The 10,708-nt window shown below is 42.2% G+C and overlaps 1 protein-coding gene across 1 annotated transcript; it reads right to left on the reverse strand.

Moving 5' to 3' along the window:
- Positions 1–254: 254 nt before the first annotated feature.
- Positions 255–7,985, reverse strand: LOC146462608 (uncharacterized). The gene is made up of 5 exons (XM_085085432.1): positions 7,615–7,985; positions 5,958–6,284; positions 4,977–5,371; positions 3,269–4,228; positions 255–1,831 (listed from the first exon to the last, which is right to left on the reverse strand). The coding sequence occupies exons 1-5, from the start codon at positions 7,955–7,957 to the stop codon at positions 407–409; spliced, it is 3,450 nt and encodes a 1,149-aa protein (XP_084941558.1). The 5' UTR covers positions 7,958–7,985; the 3' UTR covers positions 255–406.
- Positions 7,986–10,708: the final 2,723 nt, after the last annotated feature.

The raw sequence follows: 10,708 nt of genomic DNA on the forward strand, positions 1-10,708 counted from the left end.
TGAAACTTGTGTGCAACGGCGCTGCGAAACAAGTTTCAGCAGGCGTTGCACCGTGTAACATGGTCGGTTTCGTGAAACTTTCTCGAACTTCCGTTGCGAGACAAGTTTCACGAAAATTAGAACCGCTTTCTACTTCTGCAACGGCTCGCAACGGTCGCAGTGGTGAAAAAACAAGAGTTTCACCGTGTAACACTGCTTCGTGAAACTGGTCTCGTTCGCCGTTGCACACAAGTTTCAGCTGAAAGTTTCAACGTGTAACGGCGGCTTAACAAACAATTTTTTGCCCAGTGACCAAGACTGGGTGCATTTTAAACGCTTGAAGCACAATTACAACACGCCATCTGTTCGGAAAATATTTGAAGACCGATTTTTCAGTACTTTCCAACCCTGTTGAGTAACACATCACCTAGTGCAGTTGCACAAACGATTCTAATCTTTTGGGTACAATTCCTTCATACTCGATCTTTTCTTCCACGATCATGCGGGCCGCGAGGCACTGGAGACTAGGCACGTGATCAGCTGCGCGGATAACACGCCGAACCTTTTCACACCTCGCGAGGTCAAGAACTGTCTTCCCTAAGGAATTCCGCGCATCCAAGTGCGCCCCGGATTTCAGAAGACAAGACAGCACATCTCTTTCGGCGTGACCTTTGGTGAGGAGTACATGAAGTACAGTATTTCTGTCGTTGTCAACGGAACCTATGTCGATACCGCTGTCTAGTAAAAGCTCGCAGACGCGAAGGCTCGGAAAATGAAGATGTTCCTTCAGAGAACTTATCACCTCTGTTTTAGAGTTTGCAGCTAGATGTAGTAGAGTGGACCCGGTTGTACTACGCAGGCCTGCCCGCGCAATTGCCTTAGCTGTCTCCATGGCAACCGCCAGATCGTGCTCTGCTGACGCAACTTCCAACATGGCCGAGAAATAGTGAAGGAGATAGACCATCATTTTGTCTCGTGCCTCGTAAAGAGCAGAATAAGTTCGGAGGCCATGAAGTACACTTTTAATGACACGGTGCACAGTTTTAAAATGAAGAACGCTTCCACTGCGGCTTAGCACAAAACCGAAAGCGTCAGCGAAGCAGCGGAACGTATTAAGAACGTCCTCCACTGCCTCCGGTGATGAAGAAAGCGATTTGAGTTGTATCTCGAGGACGTAAAGCCAGATGTTCAAACTACGGCAAAACTCGCCAATCTGCGCAAACCTTTCTCCAATGGTCCCCAGTAGGGCGGGGAGGCGCGAATGTTTGTCACCTAACACTCGATCACAAATCTGCAGCGCTTGCGCAGTAACAGCGCTCGGATTCGACTCGAATGACGTCAGATCACTCGGCAGCCTCGCTTCTAAGAAGTACTCAAGCGGAAACTCGCGCGGTGCAACCTTTGGAAGCGGATGAGAATGCGTGCGGCGGAGCACAAGAGATTCATGCCAGAATCCAACAACGGCAGTTATATCCCAGTCACGTGATATCTCCTTAGCCAAAAGGCCGACGCCTAGCAGTTCAAGAGCTTCAACTTTGTCCTTCACTGAGAATCCGCTGACCGTGTTGATCAGCGTGCGTGTCATGGCCTCGGAGCCCTCCAGCGCTGCTGCTCTAAGCGCGGTATCATCATCTTGGTTCTTATGAAGTGGCCCCTTGCTGTCCAGTGCTAACAGGTAAGTCAACGACAAGAGGTCCCCCGAGCGTGCACACTTGTGGAATACCGTGTCGCCCGTGGAGTCCTGGACCGAGGTGCTCAGTTCCAGTCCCCTACCGTGGAGCAATTCAAAGACTTGTCCACACCAGGATTTACTCCTCAAAGCAATTGCGACAGGCGTGTCACCTGATGAATTCTGCGCGAGATAAAAATACAAGGCAAATTATCAATGACTTTTGCCTTATTTATTCTATTTAGCTCTCTACCTGCCTAGCAAGCAATTCAGTGGGGTTTTGTGCTTTTTGATCGCGTGGAGATTGGCGTAAAACAAACAAAACCCTTCTGAGACCGTTGCTACGAAAGCTACCTTTATAAAGCCCATCTCGAAAGCAACTAGGGACTTTAAGAAATCACAACGGCAACGCCAACGAAAACGTCGCTTGAAAATATAAGTTCGCGTTACTTGCACTACTTCGCGATTATTCCAATTCGTTCAACTTGTACATTGTGGCCGAACTATCCAGTAACAGAACAGGTAGAAACGGCGTTCAAGTTGAGACAGAGATTGAAAGATTTACCGTCATGCGCTCGCGTTCTCCACAAAGCCTTGAATTTACTCGTTTCACGTTGTGGTTTGGCCGAGCACGGTAGAGAAATGTGCCAAAATTCATAACGCACGAGCAGGGCCTTTGTTTTTCTCATTATATCCTATTGTTTTGAGACGTTCTTGTTGCCGTCGCCGCAGTAGCTTCTTAAACTCCCTACTGAACAATAATTAGCTCCCCTCCTGCTGTTCAGTGCTTCTGGTCATTTCCAAATCTTTTCAACCTGCTAAACCCCAGTGTCAACATCCATAATCTCCTTACCGTTCTCCACACATTCTTTTGGTAATAGTTGGAAGAATTTGTTCCAACATCTCGACGTCTTTAATCCTTGATGATTTCCTGTATTCTCTTAACCAGTTTGTTTGGTTAAGTAATAATATTGATCACTAATGAAGCTTAAAGCAATAAAACACAGTGAAACACCACCCCATATAGCATGTTAAAATGGACAGCCATTCTGCTCTTCACCACTTTTGCTCAGTAAACCTCCAATCCTAGAAGGGAACACAGAGACATCATTTTTGCATATGCCATTTTGAGGTCTTGTGTCACTCACTGAATAATACACCATTCTCGTCATTTTGGTACTTTGAAAAATGCAGTGGTTTACAAGAGAGCAGAAAAGAGAGCAGAGACAATTCAGATTGTTATATACCTAGACTTTCACTCAACAACATGAGCACTGTGATTGGTTGATTCTTGGTCATGTGCCCCAGATCTAATACAAATGTATCCCGACCGGGATACAATTCCGCAGTTGTTGCCCTCGCAGTTGTTTGTTTGTTTGTTTGTTTGTTTTGCTGTGATTGTTGAAGGGAAAATCTAAATATATAACGAAGCACTTAATGTATGGTCCCTCGGGAAACTAGTTAGTTTTGTTTTCCCGAGAGTCTTGATGTTCATCGAGGGAAACATCAGGACTCTCAGGAAAACAAAACTAACTGTTTCCCTCAGGACCATACATTAAGTGTATAATGTAGTAACTTCAAATGGAGGATTTAACTGCCCAATAATTGACACAAACCTACCTTGATTTCCGTGTATATCCCAGTGCTCAAAAGCTGTTCCAGACATTTCTTGTGTCCACTGAATTCCCGGTAATGCCGCACACAGATGTGCAAAGCAGTGTCACCCTCATTATTCTTCTGATCCACCTGTACCCCTTTCCTCAACAAGAGAGGTATGATTCGATCTTGACCACGCCTACAGCTGATCATTAGAGGCGTTACCCCATTCTTGTCTGCAATATTAGGATCGGCACCTTCATCCAACAGAATCCGAACAATCTCCAAGCTGCCTTTCTCACATGCCATCATCAAACAGGTCTCGCCATTTTCATTTCCAATATTAATATTCATTACTTTAGATGCTGCAGAGAGAAGCCCAAGACAGCTCTGCTGTCCGGTCAAACCACGCAACTTAAGTGCTGAGCTAAGCTCACTCTTCAGCTTCGATTTGCAAGTGTTCCGAAGAAGTGCCGTTACTATGGAAACATACCCCTTGGCGCAGGCAAGCATCAGTGCAGTGCTCCCTCGTTCAGTTGCCTTGGCCAAATCTGCTTTATAGTCTATCAGATGATGCAGACTGGCTATATCATTGGACAGAGCACAAAAATGCACTGCTGTCAAACCCTTGTCAGACTTCTCATCAATGGCAGCCCCTTTCTTCAACAAGAACAGAACCACATCTGGGTGGTTTTTCTCACATGCAAGCATCAACGGAGTGATACCTTCGGAGGTCTTTGCATTCACGACAGCGGCATCTGGAGCTGGAAGGAGCTCATCCAATAGCATCAGGTTATTTGCAGCGGTAGCACAATGAATCATTGAGAAACCTTGACTATCATGTACATCCATCTTTGCTCCGGCTGTGCGCAGTGCTGTAAATGTGCCAAGATGCCCATTCCAACAGGCAACCATTATACATGTATTGCCATCTTGATTCCGTTTATTCACATCTGCACCATGATTAATCAGGCATCGTACAACCTTCAAATCAAATAAGCATCCATTTAGAAATGCTCAAGAGATTCGTACAATAGACCCAACATTGTCATTACAGCTCGACTGCTATGACCGGGGTCACTTAAAACTGGCCAATCAGATCACAGTATGATACGGAGAGAACAGGGATGGCGCAGTGGTGAGAGCATTCGCCTCACCAATGTGGCCCGGGTTCGATTCCCGGACTCAGCGACATATGTGGGTTGAGTTTGTTGTTGGTTCTCGTCCCTGCTCCGAGGGTTTTTCTCCGGGTTCTCCGGTTTTCCTCCCTCCACAAAAACCAACATTTCCAAATTCCAACTTGATCTGGAATCTGAGGACCACAGGTTTGTCAGTCGTCAGACTGTTAAGTGTCACCCTCGTTAAACAAAGTTGATTTATTTATTTATTTATACGAACAGTGACTAATTCCAAAATTTTGGGTTTTAATTGTTGTTTTCTGTCTACTCATGATTGGTTCAATCGGCTTTGGTTGAAATTCATTGTTCTTGTCCTACAATCTGATTGGCCAGTTTTGTTTAAGTGACCAAGGTAACAGTAGTCACACTGTAAGGATTACAAGAATTCTACATGGCAGTAATATCTTACAAAAACACCTCAGAAAAGGTTACTGTGAAGCAAAAAATAAGGCCTTGGGAATTGAAAAAGCCATAATGTGGAAGTTGTAGACAGGGATACTGCCTCCCATACACAATATAACTTTACGTTTGGTACACTTGATTTTTGTGCCTACCTCAGTGTGGCCATTAAATGATGCTGCTCTCAGCGGAGTTGAATTAGTTAGTGTTGTGTGGTTCACCTCTGCTCCTCGCTCTAACAACAACCTGACAATTGCCAAATGACCCCCTAAAGAAGCCATCCAGAGGGGCGTACAGCATTCTATGAGGTCACCGTCAATTTTAACCGTACCCTCCTGTTCCAGGTCGACATCATACTCATCAAGCAGGCATTGGACTATAGCAGTGTTTCCATTTCTGGCAGCTATGATCAGGGGGGTCGCACCATCAGTGCGGGTTTTAAGCAAGAAGTCTCGCTTTGGTATTGATACACCATCAAGTACTCTTTTTAATTCCGGAACGTCACCTGTTCGCGCAGCCTCGCTTACTCTCAGAACAGGAGACACAAGAACTGGAAATGGAGAAAACAAACTTTATTTAGTGCCCCTGTTGTACAAGGTGGTTTTAACTATTGAGTCTGTGGGTGAAATCCTAAAGTGTGACCATTCAAATGAAAGCTACTAAGCAGCACTTTCTTGTGGTACTCTTTATTATGCTATACAAGGTGGCTCTAACTTTTGCCTCTATGAATGAAATCCTAAAGTGTGGCCATTCAAATGAAAGTTACTGAGCAGTAATTTTCCTGCACATGGTGCTGTTTATTGTGCTGTACAAGGTGGTTCTAACTTTTGAGTCTGTGATTGAAATCCTTAAAGTATGATCATTCAAATGAAAGCTACTGAGCAGCAATTTTCTTGCGGTACAATAAAGTATCTTGTGAAAAGTGTCTTTTAACACCACCTTGACTTCATGGATCAAGTCCTATCTCACTTACACCATTCAAAGCATTAGACTAGTAATGAAAGTAAGAAAGGATACAAGTCAGCATCAGAAAAGAAGTGCAATACCTCACTGCCTTTTTAAATATTACTGGTAAAAAGATTCCATTTCATAGGTGATCATATAACTCTACGAATTATCTTATGACTGTGTTGTACCTGGATCTTCTTGAAGTCTTAGCTGTGATATCTTCAGTTCTTGCACTGAAATCACATCCTCACTGGAGACCTGTACTCCACTCACATCCAGAGAAAACAGCCAGTCTTTTCTCCAACCAGTGCAATGACGCAGGAGAGGGAGAGCCTCTGATGGCAGCTGGAACACCAGTTGTTGCTGTGGAAGCTTGACTGCAGCAACAAAAGTGACCTCAGCCCGTACCAACTTCAAATTTTTACAAACCATTTTCTTGAAGGTATTCACTTTGTTTATGGTGATTGGATCTTCACTTTCACATAGAATGAAGGAAACCATTGACCTTGCATGAGCTGTACACAATGGTGTGAACAGAGAAAGAATTTATAAGAGATTGACTTCCACAACAACAACAACAACAACAACAACAACAACTTTCATTAAAATTTGACATGAAGGTAACAGACATCATTGCCACCTTCAGTTATTCCCAGGGGAGCTCTGAGGTATATACAGTTGAACTTATATAATAATATTGGTAATGGTAATGGTATTTATATACAGCATTTTCTATATACGTATTCAAATGCGGTTTACATTTACTTCAGTGCAAGGGTGAGATCGGACATCAGCATATATAGGTGCCGCTGGCAGCCGCTATCAGTCCATTAGCTACCCATCCAACCCATAAATCATGAAATAGCACACAAAGACCAGACCAGCACACCAGGAACTCCATGCCCTACTCTTTGCAATTAGTGTGTGGGTTCTTTAACATCCCACAGGGATATGAACATCAAAGTGTTATGAGACGGGACCGATGGTTTATTGTCCTTATCCAAGAAGACTAGAAAGTCTAACCATTTGCAGATGTCAGAGAAAAGGCAGCACTTTCTCCTCAGTTATTTAAAGACCCTGGGTGCTGGTCCAGCCGGGGATTGAACCTAAGACCGCCTTGCAGGAAATGATACTGCGACTGATTCTTTGTTGAAATTTCTTGCAGTTTGAACTCTCAATCAATGGCTCACTACAAAAATATTTATTTAACAATGTGTGGTTCGAGAATTGCTCCATATACCCCATGGTTGGTCACTCAAAAGCAAAGGTTTTTAAAGAAAATGTAGGGGGAGGGGGTGTGTAAGGGGAGACTCTACCTAAACACCCCTTATTCAACCTTGCAGTATGTAAAAGGTACGCGAAATTTAAATTTTTAATTAAGCTTAGAACTTTAAATTTAAATAGCCTGTAAACTAAAATGGTAAAGCTTAGCAACTTATTAGACACGGTAGCAACAACAGAGGAAAAATTCCTGGCCGAAATCACAGTATTATGTTGCCATGAAATTAAATTTAGCTTTAAAATTTTAACCAAAGAGGTGAAATTCGGAATAACGATTGCCTTTTTTCTGTCAAGACGTCGAGTGATTTCCGGCTGTGATAATTCGTGACCGGCCAGCACGTCACGAGATCGAAGATTTCGAAATTTTACGGAGAAAAGGCGTGAGGTACTTAAGTTGCGACACTCTACCTTTCGTTTTTTTTTTTTAATAAAACTAGGGGGAAGATGTATTAAAGCTGACATCTTTAACAAATATTAAGCTGCGCTCTGATGCTCTGATTATTGGGTTAAGCTCAATTAAAAGTAAGCTTCAGCTTAAAAAAATTTGATCTGATCAAAACTTACCAAGGACGAAGTTGTCGACTGCTTCAAGAGACACACTTTCCAGAATTGCAGGACATTTCTTTTTGAACTCGCTCAAAAGATCCAAAATGTCACTCCTTCCGGTAACGCCGAGCAGATCTTCGAGCAAATCCAAGTCATGTTCGTTTATGGAGTGATAATTTGATAGTTCCGCTAAAAACTCGCTGGCAGCGTCACATTCAACACCAATTTCCAACGAGATTACATCGGCCATAAAGCGTTTCATCGCTTTGAGATTCTCCCCAGTGAACTTGGGAGCAATTTCCTGTATGAAGTCGTGAAAACATTTTGCTCCGTTTGTGACAACAGCTCTACTCGCCGCCATCTTGCCTCTTTCTCTTGTGTGGGAATCCGCTGTCTACAATTTCAGCTGTTGTTGGCGATTGTTGTTTTTTTTTTTTCGATTTCTGTTGCCTACAAAATCACTTTGCAGTTTACCCGATTGCAAATCAGAAAATTTCTAGTCAGATATTCCTTGAAAGTCTGGGACATGTCCAAGATAAAAAAATTATGATCGCTTCTGACGGCTGACTGCTCAGTTCGAACATTGCTCTTATGACAATCCGGATTCTCGGAATCTGTCAGTTTCCACTTTGACGTTCATATTTCGTCATATCCAGGGTGTCATATGGTGCGGATAGTATGCTTTAATATCACATTTATTTATAGCATTTTCCTTTTCTCAGTTTAATAATACATTTGAGTAATACTACTGAACAAGCCACTTAGCTCGATTAGCTTGCTATTTCTAAGTGGCTGTGCCCTCTTCCTTAGCAATTTTTCTTTCTTGAATTTATGTAACACTGTATAATTTCTGGGCACGAATAATAAAGATTGTTGTTGTTGTTGTTGTTGTTACAAGACCTGTCGTATATCGTCCAAATTCCTGAAGCTTTAAAACTATGACAAATCTAAGGAACTTCGTCAACACACACTCAAAAAATGAATGCCCACATCTCAGTTATCTGAAACCAACTGAAAATCTTCCTTTTCAGCAACACTGGAAACCTTAGATGATTTCGGCGTTTCGGCAGTTTCAAGCTCAACAATACAAAACAACAAAAAAAAAGTACTTGGATAGGCTTATAGGAACTGAAGTGAGGAAGTAGTCTTTTCCAAGAAAAGGCTTTTAACTGGCCGAAATTGAAAGTGGAGGCTTTTAATAGGTATATGTTTCACCACTGACCCCTTGATTACTATTAACACTTAAAAAATTTCGAGGAGAATTGGAGAATTTATTGACAACTGCCTCAATTGCTGAGAACTTCAGCGTGTAAGCTTAATGGGCAAAACTACGGTGTTGAAAAGTTTAATCAGTTGCGTCATAGCTGGTTTAGTAAGTTTTTTAAATCACTTTACCAACCTGTGAACCTTTTTTCGGAGAAATCAACAAAATCTTCCACAATTTTTTGGGGAACGGAAGGGATGACAGCCAGACGGACGTTTGAAAGTGATAGCTGTACAATCATTTAAAAACTCGCTCTAAACCACTTTGATAAAGGAATATCTTGATCCAAACAATCACGACAAATGGAGGCCTTTTTCCCGGATCCCCGGAATGTATTCCAAAAAGGGAAGACCTAAACAGCAGTTTAATTTTTCTGACGCCTTTTTAAAGACGGTGCCTACTAATAAGGGTGTTTTTTTGCGCGGTTTATGACTATGCGGGGAAAGCAGATCTTAGTAAGGGCTGTTGAAATCCAAAAAGAAAATTGGGGGTAACCAGGCATTTTTTTGAGATAATGAAGCAAAAAAAAAAAAAAAAAAAAAGTAAAATACAAAGCAATGTATGGCGTTCTTTTTTTTTTCAAATTGAAGCTTTATTATCTCTGAAAAATGCATGATTACCCCAATTTTCTTTTTGGATACCAAAAGCACTTTCTAAGTTCTGCTTTCTACGCATAGTTTTAAACCGCGCAAAAATATCCTTGTATTAGTAGGCACCACCCATTGGAAACCTGTGTATCTCCAGATGCGCAGAACTTATGCGCAGTAACATGGGACTCTGGTGTGAGCATGTGCTGATCTCCTCGACACATTTTCAATCTCATATCCTATGGAACAACTCGCTCATTAGGATAGGTAAAAATCCCATGCAGTTTTTACGAGTGGTTGCAAAGGGGCATTGATGTCTTCGTGAAGTACCTTTTGAAAGTTAACAGTACGCCCCCCCACTCCTTTGCCTAATTACATGAGGTCACGGCGGCCATGTTGGTGTCCCAAAACAAAGAAATGGCGGCCATGTTGGTGTCCCAAACTAAACCTCTGGGAATTGAACTCTATATTTATGCAAATACTTTCTTTTGTTTCAGTAAACCAATATGCATATGGCCGGTAGTCACGTGAATGAAAACGTTCTATACAACCCCAAACTGTACGGTTCTCGTCTTCTTGGTCTGAAGTCTAATGGTTTTCAGATTTTGACCATTGTAGTCTCAAAAAGGGAATGCATTTTCGCAATGTCGTCGTGAAAAATGACCAAGACTTTACTTAGCTAGGGGTAACAACAACAACAACAATCTTTATTCGTGCCCAGAAATTATACAGTGTTACATTAATACAAGAAAGAAAAATTACTTAGGAAGAGGGCACAGCCACTTAGAAATAGCAAGCTAATCGAGCTAAGTGGCTGGGCCAAGCGGAAAAATTTGCAAATACCCTACATTAAAATAGAACTAAGGACACGATTTACCATTCACACACACGCACACACAAAAATAACAATAAACAAGGGGAAGTGCACCCGCAAAAACTGGAAAATAAAGTACATCAATGAGCCAGTCAGTAGTTGGAGATAAGCGATTCTTTTAAGAGGACTTTGAAACAGGTACGATTCTTGAATTTTAATGACTCTTCAATGGAATTCCATTGGAATTCCTCGGTAAGGCTCATAACCGAGTATGTAAGTCTTAATGTATTAACACAATGCACGGGTAATAGGCTGTACGCATGCGTGAAGGTGCCTGGTGTAGTGGTGCTTTCAGTACAACCGGAAAAATTGCTTGCAACCGGAAAAATTTCCAACTTTAAGCTCATTACCTCGGTAGAGGTACATCGATCGTTGCTCAAATCACAG

Source organism: Pavona decussata, unplaced genomic scaffold (genome assembly GCF_977016875.1).
Source record: "Pavona decussata unplaced genomic scaffold, jaPavDecu1.1 SCAFFOLD_186, whole genome shotgun sequence".
Taxonomy (NCBI): Eukaryota; Metazoa; Cnidaria; class Anthozoa; order Scleractinia; family Agariciidae; genus Pavona; species Pavona decussata.